The 23,042-nt window shown below is 36.6% G+C and overlaps 1 protein-coding gene across 1 annotated transcript in view; it reads left to right on the plus strand.

Annotated features, from left to right (window-relative positions):
- LOC146002219 (dehydrogenase/reductase SDR family member 11-like) overlaps window positions 1-23,042 on the plus strand; it is a 44,076-nt gene that overhangs the window by 13,284 nt on the left and 7,750 nt on the right. The window contains exons 2-3 of the mRNA XM_083139937.1: window positions 8,147-8,318; window positions 20,132-20,261. Coding sequence (XP_082996063.1) covers window positions 8,147-8,318; window positions 20,132-20,261 — 302 coding nt within the window. The remainder of the gene's footprint in view (window positions 1-8,146; window positions 8,319-20,131; window positions 20,262-23,042) is intronic.

Raw genomic sequence — 23,042 nt, forward strand, 5'->3', positions numbered from 1 at the left:
ACAAAATAAGATAAATATTTCTCACTTGCCATTATCAATAAATAATAAGCAATTAAAACATTGAGATGGAAGTTAAAATTTCTAACGTCTGACATTTAATTGTTTCAAATGTGTTTGTGCAAAGGCAACTAAGCAACACATTTCCCCCTTCCTTGCCTGTCTCTGGCCAAGTCAAAGGCAGTCCCCACAATAACAATGGAAGCATATTGTATTGTGAATAGAATCCCGTCTTTTCGGCTTGCTTTGATGTTTCCTTACAAGTGACACACTACAATACGCCCACTCCATTCGTCAACAATTGTTTCAAAATAACTACTTGCCGATATTGAGCACTAATAAAGAATAAACCGAAACACAAGGAAGCCGATTGTGACCGACTACCTCAATAGTTGATTTTTTCTTCTTTCTTTTGTTTCAATCAGATAAGATCGGCGTGGTTTACGATTTCAGTGAAGTTGTTTTCATGTAATATGGATTGTTATCGTATTGTTTGTTCTCCGATAGACAATGGCTTGGAAGGACGCGGGAGCTTAGATTGTAGACTGGGAAGTTCTCATTTTCAGAAAAGAAGGGGTGTTACCGTGTTAATAGTTAGTACAAAGAAGAGGGTCTACTGACCGGATGCGTGGAGCAAAACTCTTCGCCGGGCAAAAATTTCGCAATTTTCAAACGTGGCACGGGACGCGTGTGGAAAGCTGAAACACAATATTAAGTATTGCTTCTTTACATACTTTCGAATTCGAACAGTAGGTTTGCTAGTCGCTATGGATAAATTCGTCATACGTTTGTCGTCGTCATCACAGGTGGATATAACTGACACTGAACTTAGTGAAAAGCATGTTCACAAAAAATAAGGAACCCGAGTATGTGTCTTCTGCCAGTTCCTGTAATACATTAGCAACAAGTGTCAAGAAATAGTCAGGCAGGTCATACCATGAAGGATGGAAAAATACATTTCCTTGGATTTATTACGACAAAGAATTGGACAAAGTGTTTTGTAGTGTGTGTAAAAACGCTTTGGATTCCAGTATAGTGCTTCCGTCGGCAACTGCTACTTCTGCAGACAGAGATTCCTGTAATGCATTTGCTCGAAATGGATTTTCCCAGTGGCAAAAGGCAATTGAACGTTTCAGTGTTCACGAAAAATGTACACTTCATCGTTCGTCCGTGACTGCTCTGGCAACTACGAAACAAGGAACCAATGTGTCATCTCTTATCTCAACACATAAATTAGGAGATATGAAAAATGCACGCAAGGCGGTTTTAAAGATAATAACGTCCCTCCAATTTTTAAGTCAGCAAGGAATAGCAATTCGGGGTCACACCGATGAAGCATCAAATATTCATCAGTTGCTGCTGCTTAGAGCAGAAGATGCTCCTGAGTTGAAATCTCGGCTGCAGCGAACTACATATAAGTGGGTTTCTCACGATATATTGAATGAAATTGTCTCTTTATTATCCAGCGATGCACAGCAAAATATTGTGAAATCTATTAAGGCGGCACAATATTTTTCTCTCATTGTAGATGAGACTTCCGACATATGAGTGAAGGAACAAATATCCATATGCTTCAGATATGTCGATGAAAATCTGCAAGTTGCAGAAGTGTTTATGGTCTTGTATGAAGTAGCTTCAACAAGTTCTAGGACATTGTTTGAAGTCGTCCAGGATGTCATAAGACTTTTATCTCTCGACATAAAATACTGTCGTGGTCAATGTTATGATGGCGCGAGTAATGTCAGTGGACATTTAACAGGATTACAAAGTAGGATTAGTCAGTTGGAGCCGAGAGCTATATTTGTTCATTGTTCGGCGCATAATTTGAATTTGGTTGTGCAAGATCCGATGCAAGGTATCAGTTATGTGCGAGACTTTCTGGTGATTCTTCGTGAATTAATATCATTTGTAAGACATTCGCCAAAGAGGCTAGCAGTGTTTCAATCGCTACAAGAAGACAACGAAGATGGTGTTGTAAAAAACATTCCCAGACTGACTTTGCGACCATTCTGTCCCACAAGGTGGTGTGTGAGGGTAAAATCACCCCAACCGTTGGAAAGTAATTATGACGTTCTCTTGAAATTTTTGGAAGATCTGTCAGAAGATAAAAGCGAAGTTGGTGGGAAGGCTACTGGATATTTGTCAAACCTACATCAATTCAGATTTCTTATTTTCCTGAAAATGTTAATTTCAGTTTTCGGCAGGATTGAACAACTTCATTCTTCATTTCAGAAGAAATCATTGTCATACCGAGAAATCAAAACTTTGGTGGAAACTTTGCAAGTTTAGCTTCACAAAGGGATATATTTTTTGAGTTGTGGAATGAAACCATGAGGAAAGCGAAATAATTGAACATTGATGAACCAGTTTTGCCTAGAAAAAGGAAGATGCCAAAACGCTACGACGAAGGTAGTGATCCTCATACGTATCAAACGCCGGAGAAAATGTACAGACAAATATTTTTCGAAATAATTGATGTATGTGACTGTGGATTCGCTAAATCGTAGATTTCACACAAAGGTTTTGGAACTTATTTCACAACTTGAAGTTTTTGCTATCGGTCAAATTGGTGCTGATCGAATTCTGCAGTTCTATGGGACAGACTTTGATAAAGACAAGCTAACATTGCACCGGGACATGTTTCTAGATGTGTGCAGAACGAACAAAGAAAAAAATGGCCAACTTGTCAGACATTACCAATATTTTTATTAGAGAAAACAGTGGTCCCATGCGTGAAATGCTCACAGAATTTGTGAAGTTTGTACGGGTGATTTTAACTATACCTGTTACTTCTTGTACTCTGAGCGGTCATTTTCAGCACTTAGACGATTGAAAACGTTTTTGCGGTCAACAATGACCCAAAAAAATTGAATGATTTGTCAATTTTGCATGTTCATAAAGAAATGACTAAAAATATTGACATTACCAAAATTGCAAACAAATTCATAAGTGCAAATGACGTAAGACGGAATGTGTTTTATATTGAAAGTTAACATGTCATGATTATTATTATTTGGTACATAAAGTTAGTCATTTTGTAGTTTCTGTTCACAACAAAATCCTTGCTTAGTTCTTTCTGCAATACAATTAAAATTATTTGCATTTATGAAGATTTTTTCATTTTAATTTGTATGAATGTGGTATATTCTTTTAGTAACGTGTTGATAATATCATTGCCTCGTGCAATCATTGTGCATGTAAGTTGTTTAAAGTATACAATACTTGATAATTACAGATCTAACCGCCATTGATATGCACCCACAGAAATTTTGGAAAGTCGGCGCCCTTGCTCAACACATTACAGTAGGGAGGAAATTCTAAATTTCGTGCATTACATTTGCCTGGGATGAATCCAAACAAAAATACATGTCTTAAAATCATACTTTCGCTATTCTCTCTTCCAAAAATATCACAAGGAGATTTTGGTGGTCTGGACACACCCACTGCTTATATTAGATTTAGAAACACACAATAGAAATACTACATATCCGAAAACACTCCCTTCACTGGTCGCGCGGATCACTATTGTGCTCAAATGAAATATGAACTCTAATAACAAGTCAACAATGGATATTCAAAATAACGGCTGAACGAAAATAGCCCTTGGACTGTTCCAGGAAGGTATCTCAAGAGTGTTGTCAAACGGCAGTACCACGAACAGTGGCGGAGGAACGAGGGGTACAGGGATCCCCCCAATAATTTGAAGAAAGGTACTGTACCCCTAAATCCGTAAATCGAGTTGTACCCCCTGTACCACTCTTTTGTACTTTGACAGCAGACGCAAGGTGCTACTGTTAATGGAACCTATTTTCAATTCGCCCAATAAAAAAAATGTAGGGGAAAGTCTTGCAGTACCGACCACCTTAAGTATTTTGATTATAACTTTTGTTAAAGTGAAAGAACTGTGAATTTCAAAGCCATTTTCTATTCTTACAGAATTCCTTTGCTATGAAAAATATATTATATGTTTTATATTTACTTATAAATAGCTACATATTGAGAACAATAAAACTGTATTATTTTCGACAGACTGAAAAATGTCGTCCAGTACCGACCACCAAATATGGACGACAGTGAAATACAAAACAATTATTAAAATCAATAAAACAAGAGACCTTTTACATTATTAATGTCTGTCCAATTCTAATAACTATATTTTGTAATACTGTGATATGTAATAATTAAATTGATGAGGTAGCTTTAGATGCTCTGCCAAATCATATGCGAATTTTAGGAATTCCTTCATCTACGGACACCTTCATAACTGCTTCCGCCAAATTTCCTATTTTCCTCTCCTTCGGTGTTGCATTTTCCTCTGCAATGATAAAAAAGGATCTGACCACTATCTTCAAATTAGACTACATTCTCTTCTACAGTTAATATTGGTCAGTACTGGACGACGATGGGGTGGTCGGTACTGGACGACACCTTGCAGGTGATGGCAAACCATGTAGTGAATATATAACATAACTTTTACCATAAACATTAACCTAAACACATGTACCTTTCACAGGCATTGCCAAACACATGATGGACTTACCTTAGAACTAACCAATGGTGTCCTAAAGATAACATTTCTCACTCAAGATATCGTGAAACTTATTCAACGCCTCGCAGTTCTCTCCCTACTGAACAAAAGACATCGCTCCCGTACTATGTGAGGTATGACTACAGAATCCCTCCACGTGTCACTGTAGTACCCTGCAATCTATCAGCGAAAGTGAGAACTGTAAGCCGGTCGGTACTGTAAGATGGTCGGTACTGGAAGACTTTCCCCTATATTGTTTATAGCTCATACGCATTATCTTCCTTACCACAGAAATTCAAACCATTGTAAACTTATTCTACTACATTGTGCTTGCTACTAGTTACGTCATTGACCTATGTTCTTGGAAACCTCTCTACGAAGAAAAAAAATGTTTAAAATGTGTGAGGAGGGTACGCATTTCTAAAGAAGTGGTGGCGTCGATTCGAAGATAAGATTGAAATCTTCTTCAGAAGTGTATATGAATGACCCCATTTTCTTTGGAATATTTAAATTGGAATTTTACGAAACGAAATACTTGCACGAACAAGACGAGACACGACAGACCAACTTGTACTCTTGTACATCTCCTATATTTTTCATAACTTCGTAAGTGGGTTTTCGGAAAACTATACTTAAACCTATATATTAATTTTTAAGATAAATAGAGTCCCGAATAGCCTATCTGAGCATGAAGTGAATCTAGAATAAGTTTTAATAACTTCAGAGTGGAGACCGAAACAAAAATAAGCCCAAACAAGAACGAGAAGGACCTCACCACACACGAGACGAGATGAGGCTGTGACAATTCTCGACTCATTCGCATCGCGATATCATTCCTAGCTAAAATGAAATTTTTCCTGGACATTTGAACAGGGTGCAATTTGCGATTTTAACAGAGGGGACTTATTTTTACCTATTTAGCTATTAAGTTTACTTATAATTGGATAATAATTGCTTAAAATCTAATTTTGATATCGAATGCAACACAAACACAACGCCATTTTATGTTAAACACTAAAGTCAAACTGTAAGAAATTGATATTAGTCGATGAATGCACGACATAAATTAGACTCGCTGCGGGTTCTATTGGTAGATTTTTGATTGGATTCACAAGGTCTTTGAGTGAGATGGGAAAGTTTGATTGATTTATTTTGTTTATTTTACTTCGCATTTCTGCCACTTTTGGCTAATCGCGAAGATGAGGATGAGTGGTGATATGATGAAATTGATGGACACACACAAATAACATCCATGCTTAGGCCGGGATTCGAACCTAGGACCTCTGGCGTCATAGCGCGCTATGCTAACCCCTCCGCCACGGAGGCCGGCGTGTTGCGAATGTGTTTTGGATTTTCCTTGTAGATGCGAAAATCTTTAACGGTGACTCGTACATGCTTTTGCTTACATTAAAGTTTACCTTTTCACATAAACGAGAAATTGACATGTCACCCTAAAACACGCGCATGTATCTGTACCTCTACATGCGAAAATAAACCTTTGCCGGCTAATCATATTGTTCACTAAAGATTGAAAAGAAAAAAAAACAACATTTGAGCGTATGGCTTTCCTTGCTTACTCTGAGATCTGAAGGTTTCGGTTTTGTATATATATATGTACGTACATCATATATATCAGTACTTGAAGAGGGTCATTAGTAGAGCCCGGAAGTTCAGGCATTTATTTTCGTTAAAATAGGCAGGCAAAAAGGCATTTATAATGCGGAAAATAGGCACTAAAAATGAAAAAAGGCAAAATAAACCGAAAAAAAGGCACATTTGGAAGTCGCTTACTTTTATCTATAATTTCTGGCAAAATGTTAAAATCTACATTGGGAAGAGCATTTCAATTTTCTCCGTCTTGATTGCTACACTACAAGGTGTTTTTTTAAGTTCTCAACATTCATTAATAGTCGTCTGTCAGAGAGAATGTTTTTCATAATAGAAAATGATCTTTCTACTTCCCCCACACCCCCTATACGACTTCATGGCGTGGTGCTAAGCACAGGGGAACATTTTACCTTTTTTTATTTTTACTTCGACAGACGTTATTGGAGCATACATATAACAAGCTAATGTAGCTGGACTCATTTTGGTAACAGCATTTTCACCTTTTAGAATATCACAATTTTTTTAAAATTGTTTCAAGTCCTTATTTGCACTCACTACCCGTTTGCACTTTTTCGCAACAGCTGACCCCTTTTCTCCTGGCACTTCCATCATCTGCTGCATAGATTCCTCGAAGATTTTCATGGATGCTACAAGAGTCTCACCTCTTTTTTCTACTTTTGTAATTGTCTCTGGCAATGCACCATAATGTGCAAAAATAAACGACAGTTAATTCTTCAGTTTTGAATAGCACAGGAGTTTTTTCACTTCACGAATTGAAGCCGCTCCATTTTCTGGAAGAGCATCGATCACCTCACTGATTTTTTCAAGGTTGTTAGCATAATATACAGCTGCTGATATCCAGGTTCGCCATCTCGTCAAGACTGGTTGCGGAGGTAAACTAAGCTCAGGCGCAACTTCCTGAAATTTTCGGGTTCGAGAGGGAGATTTCAGAAATATCTTCTTTGTGTTCGAAATCAACCTGTCCACTTCAGCAGTCAATCATGCACAAGGAAATGTTAACCGAAAGGCAATATCCGAACTCATCATGAAATACTTTTTTCTCACACTTTTCTCCTTCAGCAATGTTGAAACATGCGTGAGTTCAATATTACTTAAATAAGGCGAAAATTATTCACATAATAAACGGAAGAAAAATAAATGCCAACATTTTTTTAAAAAAAATGGTCAAATTTCATTGAAAAGGCAAAAAAAGGCATTATAATTAAAAATAGGCAGTGGGGTCCCAAATAGGCAAAATAGGAAAAATGAAAAGGCTTCTAAAACATTCGAAACAACATAAAAAACGTATATCCGGAAAAATGTTATCAATATATGCAGTAGATAAAAAGAGGCATTTTGCCAAACTTCCGAGCTCTAGTCATTAGTTACAGCTAATTATATAACAAATAAATGATTTGTCAAATGTTTCACAAATATTTCAAAGTTAGACTTCTTACGAATTGATCGGGTACCATCTCAACTCAGATTTCTTTTCTTTTTTAATACAACGCCCTATAGATGTCTGAGAAAATACTAAATAAATGGGTTCTAAAAGGCATTGTATGTGGCACACATCTGCCATAAATTGTTTAAAGATATTTTTATGTGAACTATGGGACTTTAAAATTACAATGAACTGAACTGAAGTGGGACTCTATAAGTATGATATATTCAATAATGTGGTTTGTATATCTAGTGGGTGGGAGATGATTCTTCCTGGTTGGGGTGGTTCAAGATCCTCCTCACCCACTTTAATCTCAACCTACATTAAAATGAATAGATGCATCTCTTTCGCAATTCTTACATTTCGAACTCTTTATTTTCTGTTCCGTTAAATCCAAATAAGGTCAGAACAAGGTCCAGAGCATTATATGTTTCAGAATTGTTATCTGGTTCTAAAATCTGCTTTAAAAAATATATAAATTATAATAAAAACAAAGAAAAAAATAGTTATGCAAATTTTGCATTAAATAACAGGACATTCGTGTGTTAATTGTGTTTTATTTACTTCAGACAATGGCTGACAACATGAAAGATCAACCTGGAAAGCTGTATGCTAGGAAATGTGATGTCAGAAATGAAAGTGAAATCCTAGATATGTTTTCCTGGATCAAGAAAACATTGAAAGGAGTAGACGTTTGTGTCAACAATGCAGGGATTATGCCTATGGATGATTCCCTCATGGGTAAGTACATCAGTTAAAATAACTGGGACACGATGGACACCACTTTATCAGTACTTGAAATGAAACATAGTTGTTGAACATTTATCTAGATTTAATGCTGTGTGATAATTATGTAACCTTCTCACGTCGAAAATAAGATTTTATCGTGTGCAAATTTTACAAACTAAGATTCTTTCATCATCACTATCAATTCATGTACATGAACTGTTGGCGCACTTATTACAGCTTGTCCATCCTTCAGTGGACTTCGAGTAAAAAGTCGTTGTTTCATCTTCACTTGATGACTCTGTTGTTTTCCTTGACGATGATCTGAATTTTGTTGTTTATTAATGCAATAACATACCAACATGGGGCAGAATGGAACCCTAGTCCATTCCACTCTCTCCTTCATATGGTTTTGTTACATAAGGTTATAGCGGGAAATGCTGGAGAAATATGCAATGGAATACTGTAGTACAAATATGTCTTTGACATGCACATTAGGAAAGTCATGTGTTACATGAAGAAATTTGTGTTACTTTCAGATTCGAGACGTGCAAAAAGTTACAAAACAAAACCAAAATCCCGCCAAAACGTCGTCGACACGACACTGGTCACTCAACATGACACGGACTACCTCTCAGCACCTCGCTATGGATAGTTTGTGGCAGAGTGGTTAGTACATCGCGTTATGACGCCAGGGTTCCCGGGTTCGAATCCTGGCTTGGGCATGGATGTTTGTGAGTGTCCATTCATCAATTTCATCATAACATCACTCATCCTCATGTTCGCAAATTAGCCAAAAGTGGCACAAGAAGCGAAGTAAAATAATGCAATTCAATCAATCAATCAATCGCTATGGATAGTTTATTAGCTCCAGAGACTCTAACATGATCCCCTTACAGAGAAATTAAGACGGGGCTCCGTTCCACCCTTTGGTTCCCTTATGTCTAGGGAAACACAATTGGAATCATGAGTTTAAAGGTTAAAAGAAGAGTACACAAGAAGGGATGTATTTTTAACAAGTCATCAAGGTGTCTCTAAAATATTTTCACTACATTTACATGCTATTCAACAAAACATAAATTGAGCAAAAGGGTTAATTTTGCGGATCCACCTGTCGGCTTCTCTGCTGGCATGATTCTGTTTACGCAGAGTACTAACGTCATGCTATCCGACAGATAAAATAAATGTTAGTGGCAACAAGGAATCTGTAGTGCAAGGCTGCATAGAAACACGATAAAATATTTTACTAGTGCTTGTCACACTTAAACAAGGCTTGAACTATCTATAAATTTATCAATAAAAGTTGTCTGCGTTGTATGTTATTCAGTGCTTCCACAAATAAAGTATACACTTTCAGGTTCCTTGCAAAATGAAACGATGATATAGACAAAGAACGTTTAAACCACAAACATATACCTCAAGTGAAAGTTTTGTTACACAGTCAATCAGTTAGTCAGTCATTCAGTATGTCTCCACATTACTCATAGGATATGCAGACTATAGTCCAGTTCCATCCATGAATGCAGCAGAATGTCCGGTGTTACATGACTGAAGGCTGCATTATTGTGTTGCAATACTTGGTGATACATTGTTCTAAACTTTCACTGCACTTGTTTTAAAGATGTTTACGCCACAATGATACACATACTTTTTTTCGGCGGAGATGCTATTTCTATTTATTGAACCCACAAGCGCCTCTAATTGCTGGAGTCCTGAACTAGTAAAACGTTGCCAAACTTTCGCAGTTTTTAATTAGTTCTCCCCTCACTGTGAAGACATGTGTAATTTACTTTTCATTCTACAGGGAAAGGAAGTTGTATATTGAATTAACTCAATTAAAAACACAGCTTATGGTGTATTACTATGGATATAAAAATAATAAGGTTGATAAGGCTAGATATTGGAATTTAAGGGCATTTATAGGTAAAAATGAAGAAAGCCAAACTTGCCGAAAATGATCACTTCACTAATAATTCCAATAATGAATGTAAGGCAGATTGGAATATTTTTTAGATCTAAGCTAGGCAAAGTGAAGTACATAACAAATTAGAATATCTCAATTACCCCAGACGAATTTCATTACTTCTTTGTCAAGTGTGGTAAAGGTGACCTCACAAAGAGCAACACTGCAAAAGATTGTAACCATGATGATGTAATTGATATACTAATATTACATGACAATAGTAGAAATCTGCCTAGATTCAGATGGTATCAAGTTAAACCAATGGATATTATTAAAGCATCACAAAAGTTAAGCAATTCAAAATCTGAGGATTTCTAAGGTTTATCAAACTTTGTCATAAAGATAATTATAGACATTAAGCACCACTTACTCTTATTAATTGGATGTTCGACTGTGGGTGTTATCCTACATGTCTCTAAGTCTCAGTTGTTGTTCCAATACACGAAAAAGGAGATAAGTCCAATCCAAGTAATTACCGACCAATATCACTTGTGCCTACACTGTCAAAAATTATAGAACACTGTATCAGTTTTCAAATAATAATTTATTCAGTATGCTCAATATGGCATTAGAGCTCATTCGTCTACCACGAAAGCTAATGAAAGCATTGTCTCAAGAGTACTGGATGTTTTTGAATCTAAACTTTCCGTGAGTGCAACGCTTGTTTATTTAATTAAGGCTTTTGATTCAGTTCCACACCAAATGCTAATAGAAATGTTACGCTCTTATGGTATCCAAGAAGCTGAGCTCTCCCTCATCAAATCGTGTCTATCAAATAGGCAGCAGATGGTCAGTGCAAACAGTAAACGATCAGATATACTAAATATTGAAAGCAGAGTCCCCAAAGCTCATGTCCTTTCTAACATTTTTAAACTCGTATCTACCCAGCTTCATACCCCATGAAACAGTTTTACATGCAGATGATACTACTTTCCTCAGAATTGGCAATAAAAATGCATATTTGAATAACTGGATAAAGAAGTAGAAGAAAAGTCCACTTTCTGGTTTGAAATTAATCAATTGTCTGTTAATCAAAACAAATCAGAGAAAATAATCTTCACCCTATCGGTAACCGGAAGTCACATACTCTAAATGGTTAGTTGTTCAACAAGGCGTCCTTCAAGGAAGTATATTGGGTCCACTACTATACATGATGTACGTAGCTGATTTCGACCGAGCTGTCCAATATTGCCACTACCATCAGTATGCTGACGATTCGCAAATCTATATTCAGTATAATACAGAAAACTACGATAATGCGATGACCAAACTTCAATTCGACCTTGATGCTATAACAAATTGGTCACGGAGATACTCTCTTCAATTAAATCCATCAAAATCTTGCTTCATGACCATAGGAACTCATGGTACCCTTAAGAAACTTCACAAAAACGCACCTTCTCCTCCAACTCTTGGCAGTATACCGCTAAGCGAAGTGGATGCAAGCAAAAACTTGGGAATTGTGTTCGATAGACACTTAAATTGGGAGCCACAAGTCGAATTTATTGTGAAAAACTGTATGGGGAAACTTAAATCTTTGTATCATTTAAAACATACTCTGGACGCTAATGTTAAAGATCGTCTTATGCAAGCACTCGTCCTATCCACATTAGACTATTGCGCTTCAGTGTACAGTAATATATCCCAGGGCCTAAACTATAAACTTCAAAAAATTCAGAATTGTTGTATACGTTTCATATTTAACCTAAACAGAAAGGAACATGTATCCCCCTATTTAAAGAAACTTTCTTGGCTAAGCATTAACAATAGAAGAAAATACTTAACACTCACCTTGATGCACAAAATACTTAAGAGTGGCTCCCCAAAATACTTATCCGATAAGATCTGTTCTCGTAGAACATCAGCCGAACATAATATCCGCAAGAAGCATAATCTAAAAATCCCCAAACATAAAACCGCCACATATAACAAGTCCTTCATTGTTACAGGGATCAGGGAATGGAACAAATTGCCTGCACCATTGACTAACATTATTTGCCATCAAAGTTTTAAGAAAAATCTGAAGAACTTACTATTGTCCCAACAACTTCATTAACCTTCATATGTTAACAATTGCACCTGCACTTATACATCATATAATGCATACCTAACCTAACCCCCCCCCCCGCACACACATTGAACTACCGAAGACTTATTACTTATCTTTACTCAACAGTATATATACTAATCTATTCAATGTATTATTTTATCATTGTATAATCTTTATATTATCTTTATTGTATTATCATGATCATTATGTGTTTTTTTCTTTCTTTTTGTTTTTATTCATTTATTGTATCTTTGACAAGGGTTGGTTGTAAGAACGGCCCATGAGGCCGAAACACGCCTGCTTAAATAAAGACCATTCTATTCTATTCTATTCTACAAATAAGGACCTTGAATGTACCTCGTGCAAAGCTTCTTAGTCTATATCTAGATTCAAAATTATCCTGGGATGTGCAAACAAACAAATTATGCTGCAAACTGGTCAGAGTTATATTTTTATTAAATAAATTAAGGTTCTGCGTAAGTGAGAATTTATTGGTACAATCTTATTACGCCTTTTTTCATAGCCACATAACATGTGGGATTTTATTAGGGGGCAACTCGTCAACTACTGCCAATGTATTCGCTTGGCAGAAAAAGGCAGTAAGCAATATGGCTCGAATATTCAACGAATCTGTTTCATGCAAACCTCTTTTCAAACAATATAAAATATTGACTGTTCCATGCCTATACATATATATTTAGCTGCCTAATGTTCATTAAAGAAAATATTAATAAATACCAGTGACGTGCACTGAGGAGTAGCTAGTCTAGCAGAGATAGATCAATCAATCTCACATCTCGAATTATATTCAAATCACAATATTTATTGTCTTGTTAAAGCCACCACAGCTCATATGCAACACTTTCTTTTCCACGCGCCTCTCGTCCATCGGTGTTCTCCGCGGGCAAAGCTGGCTGGATACCCTAGCTCGCTCTTCTTCCGCCTGACCAGTTTACAGGTAGAAACGGCCGCGCTTAAGAAAAGGAAGATTTCTACCTCTACCTCCCTTGCCCCCTCTCCCCGCTGCAATGGTTGAAAGCCCGTGCTTTCAGGTCCCCCAGTCTATCTCCTATAGGACAGATAGGGGATTGGTTTCTCATAGATTTTTTTGTAAATCCTCTAAAGAACTCAGGGTAAAATTTTCTGCAGTACTTATGTTCTCTGTATTTACACAACATTTTACACGTTGTACAATATGTATGTATAATATGGGATGCAGTTTTATTATTCATGAAATGGGAACGTGTTATGTGCAGACAATAATGTTATGCTCACTTTCTTTCATTTCAAGTATGGAATATATAATGATTAAATTACAAAAATGTGCTCGGGCTCTCTCTCACTTCTGTTTTCATAGTGTATTATTTAAATATACTACTCTTGGCCTCTAACAGTCATAAGTACATAGTGCATTATTTAAATATACTACTCTTGGCCTCTAACAGTCATAAGTACGGATGTATTTATTTGGGCAAGAGAACGCGTCTTCATATTGTTGTTGGTTTTGTTTATTTTACTTCGCTTTTCTGCCACATTTGGTTATCGCGAAAATGAGGATGAGTGATGATATGATGAAATTGATGAAGGGACCTCATATGAACAATCCAGGCCAGGATTCGAACCCGTGATGAGTGGGCATTCTTGTCCTATGTGTTGTACTCCGCAGTAATTTGTATTCATGTCCAGATATTATTAGAATGATTAAATCAAGAAGACTTAGGTGGGCAGGCCATGTGGCACGAATGGGAGAGGAAAGAGGATTCTTGTTGGGAAACCTGATGGTAAGAAACCTGTAGGAAGACCAAGACGAAGATGGAGGGATAACGTTGAGATGGACATAAGGGAAATCGGTAGGAATGGAAAAGAGTATATAGATCTTGCTCAAGATAGGGACAGATGGAAGGCCTGTGTTGCTGCAGCCATGAACCTTCGGGTTTAAGAAGGCTATAGAGTTAGTTAGTTAGCTCTGCAGTGAATAATGAAATAATTTGGAACGAACAATGTATCTCAGTACTCAAAAAGCCAAATGAATATTATTGAAGGAACTACAAAAAAGTGTGTTTTGTTACCTGTTTTGTTTCTGTGCATAAAGTGTACTTAAAACACCAAATCAACCAACTGTGGGGGAGTGGTTATCACAGTGCGCTACGACACCAGGATTTCCGGGTTCGAACCCCGTCCTGGGCAAAGGTGTTCTTTGTGTTTGTCCCTTCATTAATTTTATCGTATCATCTTCGCAATTAACCAAATGTGACAAAAAAGCGACACTAAGTAACAAAAATGAAGTGAAATTATTGATTGATTGCTTGATTTGGTTTATTTTACTTCGCTCTTCCACCACTTTTGGCTAATCGCGAAGATGATACGATAAAATTGATGAAGGGGGCACGCAAAGAATACCCATGGGCAAGCTGAGATTCGAACCCAGGATCTCTGGCTTAGTAGTGAAATCAAATCGTTTTTTTATTTTCGAATGTGGGTGGGGTTTACGTGTACTTTCTTAGTACTCATTCATCATTTTGCAATCTTTTCCTGTTATTGACATTCTTTTTTTTAGAAATACTGGGCTCTAAAGGGGGGAGGGGTGTGACCCACACCAACCCCGCCCCTCCTTGAGCACGCCACTGATTGCTACCCCAAGTGACGACGTCACCGCACGTCACTGATAAATACAATGAAAGACATTCTGTACGCGTCCCACAATTGGCAGAAGTGGAGTACGTTTGGTGGACTACAATGTGATCCTCCCAGCTAGATCCGAGGGATCCGCTGAGCAACGACAGGTGCGGTCCTCCATTCATATTGGGGTTAAGGCGTAGAGCAGACAACTCTGCACTGTAAAAAGACATGTCAAGAAACAGCAATATGAGGCCGTGGATGTTCCCAAGGTAAAATAGTCCCCCGTTCGGATCTACGGGTGGGGACTACTTTGGGAGGTCCCTGGACTAAGAATAAGATCTACATTAGGAATAAGGATATTAAATTAGGCACTTGGAATGTTCTGAGCCTTTATCGGCCTGGGGCATTTCAGTGTAAGGTTAATGAGATAGTTAAGTATAAATTAAAGTAGCTGTCCAGGAAGTTAGGTGGCCAGGAGAAGGGAATTGCAAAACTAAAAATTATACTTTTTTCTATGGTGGTACTGAAAATCATAATTTTGGAACAGGTTTCTTCATAAATAACAGAATTATCTCGACCTTTAAAACAGTGAAATTTATTAATGATAGGATATCATATGCAGTTTTACAAGGTAGGTGCGTTAAAATTATTTTAATAAACATACATGCACCAACGGAAGATGATAATACTAAAGATTATTTTTATGCAGAGTTAGAACAGGTCTTTGATAAATTTTCCCAGTATGATATGAAAATTCTGTTAGGTGACTGTAATGCACAGATTGGCAAAGAAGAGACATTTAAACCCACGATTGGTAAAGAAAGTCTTCATGAATTAAGTAATGATAATGGTATAAGATTGATTACTTTAGAAACCTCAAAGAATTTTATTGTGAAAAGTACCACTTTTAAACATAAAGATATCCATAAATACACCTGGTCTTCTCCAGATGGTAAAACTCATAATCAGATAGATCATATTCTCATTGATAAAAGAAGGCATACTAGTATAATTGACGTTTGTTCATATAGAGGTGCTGGCTGTGCCAGTGACCATTATTTAGTAATTGCTAAATTAAGAGAAAGACTCTCAGTGATAAATCATAAGCAAGAAAATCTAAAAGTTCTAAAATTGTACCTATACAGGAAAATTTGATGATGAAAGAATTAAGAAAGATTACCAAATTAAACTGTCAAACGAAACAGAGGTAAATAAGAATTGGGAGCACATACGTAATGCAATAGAATCAGCAGCTAAAGAAAGTATAGGATACCATAAACCAAGAAAAAGTAAGGCATGGTTTGATAACGAATGTCATAATCTAATAGAAATAAGAAATCAGGCTAGACTTAGGTAGTTAAATAACTCTGATGAAACAAATCTAAGCAATTATAATAGAATAAAGCGAGAAGTTAACCGCAGGTTTTGAAGTAAAAAAAGAGATTACTTGAAAATCAAAATTAACGAAATTGAAACAAACAGCAAAAACAAAAATATCAGAGATTTATATAAAGGCGTAAATGAATTTAGAAAGCGGTGGCAACCGAAAGTAAACTGGCTAAAAGATAAAAACGGTGATTTTTTGGCCGATCCAACCTATATTTTAAATAGATGGAAGAACAACTTTAATGACCTCTTAAATGTTCATGTAGGAGATAAATCAGAAGTAAATGAAGTACACACAACAGAACCTTTAGTTCCAGAACCTAACTTGACTGAAGTTAAAAATGCTATTAAAAGGCTAAAGAATAACAAAGCACCTGGCATTGATTTAATACCAGCTGAGTTAATTAAAAATGGTGGGAATTCGTTAATATATCAAATTCATAAATTAATTTGTTTCATATGGAATAAAGAAGGAATCCCTCAACAGGGGAAAGAATCCATAATTGTTCCTGTGTTTAAAAAGTTGATAAAATGAACTGCAATAATTACCGTGGAATTTCTCTACTCTCAACAACATATAAAATATTATCTAACATTCTTTTAACAAGACTAACCCCATTGCTAATGAAATTATAGATGATTATCAATGTGGATTTAAACGTAACAGATCAACTAAAAATCAAATTTTTCACATTAGACAGACAAGTGAGAAAAAGTGGGAATATAATCAGTGTGTCCATCAGCTGTTCATTCATTTCAAAAAAATCATATGATTCAGTCAAAAGAGATAAATTACATAATATATTAGTCGAGTTTGGAATACCTAAGAAGATTGTTAATATGATAAAAGTATGCACAAGTGAAACAGAGAGTAAAATTCGTGTGAGTATTAATGTGTCTGACAAATTTACAATTCATGATGTGTTAAAACAAGGAGATGCATTATCTCCATTGCTCTTCAATTTTGCCTTAGAATATGCTGTTAGGAAGGTGAAAGAAACTAACGAAGGACTAAAATTAAAAGGTATTACTCAGTTGTTAGCGTATGCAGATTATGTAGACTTATTAGGGGATGATATAAATATCGTACAATTAAGAATAATGCTAAAATATTTTTCAAAGCAGGTTTGGAAGTTAGCAAAGAGAAAACTAACTACATGCTTACAGGCCGAAACCAAGTGTTAGGTGATAATCAAAATCTAATTATTGATAACAACTCGTTTGAACCAGTTTCCAAATTGAAGTACTTAGGAGTAATACTAAGAAATGAAAATGATATTAAAGTGGAAATAAAAAGTAGGCTTAATTCAGGAAATGCATGTTAGTTCTCTCTTCATAAACGTTTGTCTTCTCGTTTAATATCTAAGAAAATAAAAGTAAAAATATATAAAACAGTAATTTTGCCTGTATTATTATATGGATGCGACACTTGGTCCCTTACATTGAAAGAGGAACATAAATTGAGAGTATTTGAAAATATTTGGACCTAAAAGGGATGAGGAGACAGGTGAGTGGAGAAGGTTACATAATTTAGAAGTACATAATTTGTATTCATGTCCAGATATTATTAGAATGATTAAATCAAGAAGACTTAGGTGGGCAGGCCATGTGGTACGAATGGGAGAGGAAAGAAGAATTTACAGGATTCTTGTTGGGAAACCTGATGGTAAGAGACCTGTAGGAATGTCGAGACGAAGATAGAGGGATAACGTTGATATAGACATAAAGGAAATCGGCAGGGATGGAAAAGAGTATATACGTGGTTTGTTAGGAAAGTAATGAGACTGGCAACACTGTGCACGAACCGGCAACGCTGCTGCCCCCACCTTCACACGGCAGGTAGGTGAACGCTTCCCGTTGACTCAGTACAAGTTTCAACTTGCTACAGTTGCTACACAATTGTTGAGAGCGTCTGACGTGAAGTTGTGTTTGTGAGGTGCGTTACGAAAATGGACTGGCAAAAGTTTGAACAACGTTGTGCCATCAAATTTTGTGTTAAGCTTGGCGAATCCGCTACTGTGACTTATGAAAAGTTACAAAGGGCTTATGGAGAACATACACTATCTAGGGCACAAGTGTTCAGATGGCACAAGTCCTTTTTAGAAGGCCGAGAACAAGTGGAAGACGAACCTCGTGCGGGAAGACCTTCAACCTCAAAAACGGATGACAATGTGGAAAGAGTGATGTCTTTTTTGAGATCAGATCGTCGATTGACGGTGAGAATGATCAGTAGTGAGTTAAATTTGAACGTGTGTACCGAATGAAGTCCTTGCAAGACTCAGGAAAAGGGTTGCACGTGTGCAACCAGAGATTGCACGCACTTGGATGCTGCACCACGACAATGCAGCATGTCACACGGCATTCTCCATCAATGAATTTTTGGCAAAGAAAAGCATTCCTGTGGTTCCTCAGCCCACTTATTCGCCGGATTTCAGTCTCTGTGACTTTTGTTTATTCCCCTTGCTCAAAAACCACTTGAAAGGATGCCATTTTGATACTTTGGATAATATCCAGAAGAGCGTAACCGACGAGCCAAAAGGTATTCCAGCAGAAGCCTTCCAGCACTGCTACGAAGAATGGAAACAACACCTCCATCGCTGTGTAGCTGCCCAAGGGAACTATTTTGAAGAGGATAACCTTGATTTGTAAAAATAATAAAATTCAACGTTTACAGAAATCAGTCTCATTACTTTCCTAACACACCACGTAGATCTTGCTCAACATAGGGACAAATGGAAGGCCTGTGTTGCTGCAGCCATGAACCTTCGGGTTTAAGAAGGCTAGAGAGTTAATTAATTAGTTAGTGAAGACCATCAACCAGACTAAGCTAAGTACAAAATAATTACAAAAACATAGGAATTAAACTCTTCGACCTGCTGCCAGAGACAGCTCACTACACTTCCTTTACAAATGTTAGGAGGGAACTTCAAGACTGGCTAACAGAAAAGGTTTTCTAGCCAATAGATGAATTTATTCTCCACTGAAGAGATGATTTAAATTTCTAGAAGTCTTAAAACATGTAATACTGTCCTCTCGATACTCACTCTATATATTTATGTATATATGTTTGTGTTATTCTTGAATTATATTTTACATTTATATGCTTATGCTATTCTTGAATTATATTTTACATTTATATGCTTATGCTATTCTTGTATTATGTTTTATGTTTATACTATTCTTGTATTATGTTTCTTATTTTTACTAATGACGACATCTATTGCATTATTGTAATGCTTAATGACGAATAAACATATTGATATATCCACAGAAACAATATGTAATAAGTGGGCTGTAAGACGTAACCCTTTCAGAAGGTATCTAAATGTCAACCTCACTTCCATACATCCATATAGTACACTGAATTTTGGAGGCAAATGAGGTTCTAGTCAGTTCTCTGTTAGACTAGTGTTGTATGCTGTCCTCTTTAAATGATTTGTTTGTGATTGCCCTTGTGTCAATTTCATCTTATCAGTATTCATTCTCATCTCTGTGTTTAGCCAAGAATGTGAAGTGAAATAAAATAAATCAAATCGATCAATATGTAATAATTATGCAGTGACCTCACATTTCCTCACAGCAGCCCTGCACCCACCTCCACAAAGTGCCATCATTATCCATCATTTCGTTTTCAACTACTACCCTCAGATGAATGTATCAGAATCATAAGTCTTCACTTTCTTTTAAAAATTTTGTTACGGCAGAGCAGTTGTCATATGAGTATCTGTTGAAATGGTGAAATCACTATCTTAGTCATGCAGAAGTTGCAGCGACGAATTGATGTTGCAATTGTCTTTTCATACCTTTCAGATGGGAAGACTGAAACATGGAGAAATGTCTTAGATGTGAATGTCCTGGCACTCTGCATCTGCACCAGGGAATCCCTGAGGTCAATGAAGGAGAGGAACGTAGATGATGGACAAATAATCAACATTTGCAGGTGAAAGAAATCTTCATTTCAAATCTTCTTATCTTACGGTTAGGTGGTGGACCAAGAAGAGCTGAACTACATTCAGTAATAAAGTCAGTTCAATTCAATTTAATTCATTTCAGCTGCAGTTACTGACAGTTGAATTGAAGGGACTCTGCCCCCAATACCCCTGATTTTGAGAAATTATAAACACAAAATGAAAGCAGTAAAGTAGTCTGGAAAACCTAAAGAGTTAAATGCAAACTCTCTTAAAATTCTCTTAAATTCCACACCGGTAAACATATTGGTCTTTGCATAACTTTTAAATTATAAGTTGAAAATGGCAATTAGAGCTAACAGGGGGAAAAGAAAACAACAATGGTGTATCACGAAATTGATTTATGGCAATGTATTCTATGTTACAAATAAATTTCACTTGAAGTCACCAAAAGTACCGTTAACTTGAAAATTGCCGTAAATGTGGAGCACCAGCTAAAAGTGTTGCAACACTTAAATGATTTTTCTGACCAGAAAATATTACGTTTGAACCCATGCTCATATTCAGTTATAGATATTCGTACAATATCTATTGAATTCAGACTCTTTGACTGATGTGGAAATGTGTTTTGGATTTTCTTTTTAGATGTGAAAATCTATAACTGGTGACTCACTCATGCACACTTACATTATACAAGAATTGGAGGAGTTATCTTTCAGTGTCTTTAAGATATTAATAAATATGTATTATAAATTTATAGTTACAAATTCATATTGTTTGTAGTAATGGTTAATTAAGTTTATAGTTAATTAATAGTGCATTTGTAAAGAGTGACAATGTAAGAGGGAGAATCAAACGATAATCTTATTTTTTTATCTCCCTGATTCCTGCATGTAGGGTGGCATAGGCAGATCTAGAAATGTTTTCTGGGAGGAGGGAGAAACAACATGTTATGAAATATCTATTGGGTCTGAACCGGTCCTGATGCTAATGTATTTATATCAATATTGGTTGCAATTTATTTAATGATACCCACCAATACTTTTAGGATCGGGAGATGCGGTGATGACGAAGCAAAATAATAAAAATATTGCATTTTATATATTTTAGAGAAGATGTAAAAAGAAAGTCAGAATACTCGCATATTTGTGCGAAATAAGCCAAGTGACAGCATGAAACAGCTCGGAATACGCAAGGGATTCGCTAATCTTAGCGCATCGAAATGAGGCACCAGTACTACCCCTCGCGCCGAACCCTCCCGCAAACTTTCCTATTGAAGGCATTGGTGTTCGATGGTCCAGCTCGTCGCAGAATGGTGCGAGTCTCCCTGGTCTCTGACCGTGCTGAGAATAGCCGAAAGCTTCCGAACAGGAAGACACCCTACAAAGTTCAACGACCTGTACTTTCCCCCACTCTTGAATGTCTGGGTAATGACATGCTCTTCTTTCAGTCCCCATCCCCAGTTTACAGCCACGGCTTCTCTGGAGTCATCACGACTCTTCAGAGTGTCCAGTGGCGTGCTCAAGGAGGGGTTGGTGGTAGTCATAATACCTGCTTAGGCTCAATATTATTTTTTTTAAAAAAAGGAAGAAAGAAAAGGCAGGAAAAGATGGCAAAATGAGAAATTTAGGAATGACTACTAAAAAGTACACGTAACCCCTTCCCCTTCGAAAATCCTAGGCACATCACTCGAATGTCTGCTATTTCCACTTGTTAAGAGGAAAACACACATTGAGCGATATGAAATCTGCTTTTCATTATCAAAACAATTTGCTACGAACCATGGTTCGCGTGGACCTCAGCTTCGAGGTGCGGTAAGCGTCGCCGCGCTCCAGTCGCGTCGGGTGTGAAGAAACGGGACACTCACCACTACGGTTGCCTTCACCTGCCGGTGAACTTCAGCAAGAACCAGAGGTATGGCACGTTGACAGTAAATGAAGCAGACCTCGGTGACGCTTACCTCACCTCGATCGCGTGGACCATACCTTCAAGGTGAAGTAAGAGTCGCTCCAGTCGCGTTCGGTATTAAGGAAAACGAAAAAATGGCCTAAACAGCTGATTCTTCTTAACTTTAAAAGCAACATTTGAGATGTTTGCATTTCAGTTTCCATCATATTTAATAATTCTCGTCGTATGGGATAGAATTATGTCTTTTTTAGTCGTAAGGTCTGTGGTACACAGGCTGAGGGGGCAAGTACCAGGATAAACATACCAATATTAATAAGAGTAATAATAATAATAATTTTAATAATATTAATTCTAATAATTATCATATTAATAATAATAATATTATTATAACTGTATTTTATTATTATTATTGATTTGCTATATTTTTCCACGTCTTTTGTGCCAGTTTTGGCTAATTTGCAAAGATGGGGATGAGTGATGATGATATGATGAAATTGATAAATGGACACTCATAAACATCCATGCCCAAGCCGGGATTCGAACCCGGGACCAACATTATTATTATTATTAGTAGTAGTAGTAGTATTAGTAGTGGTATTGGTAGTATCAAAGATGATATTACCCTTATCAATTATGCAAGAAGAGGGTAGAAATTGGTGCTAAAGCATTTGTGTTTGAACAAAATATTGGAATTATTTTTTCAACACGTCTAATTTCACATTAATAATGAGAAACAAGCACACAAACTATTTTTGACAGACAGAAAATGCTTGATAAATGCATTCCAAATAAAATTCCTTTTTAGATTAGCATGTATAACTTTCATGCGCGATATGTGTTTCACATATATGCAACATGGAGCGACGTGGACACTAAATTGTGTACGTATTCAAAGTTTATTTAAT

Source organism: Lepisma saccharinum, chromosome 18 (assembly GCF_977018435.1).
Source record: "Lepisma saccharinum chromosome 18, izLepSacc3.1, whole genome shotgun sequence".
In the NCBI taxonomy this organism is placed as follows: domain Eukaryota; kingdom Metazoa; phylum Arthropoda; class Insecta; order Zygentoma; family Lepismatidae; genus Lepisma; species Lepisma saccharinum.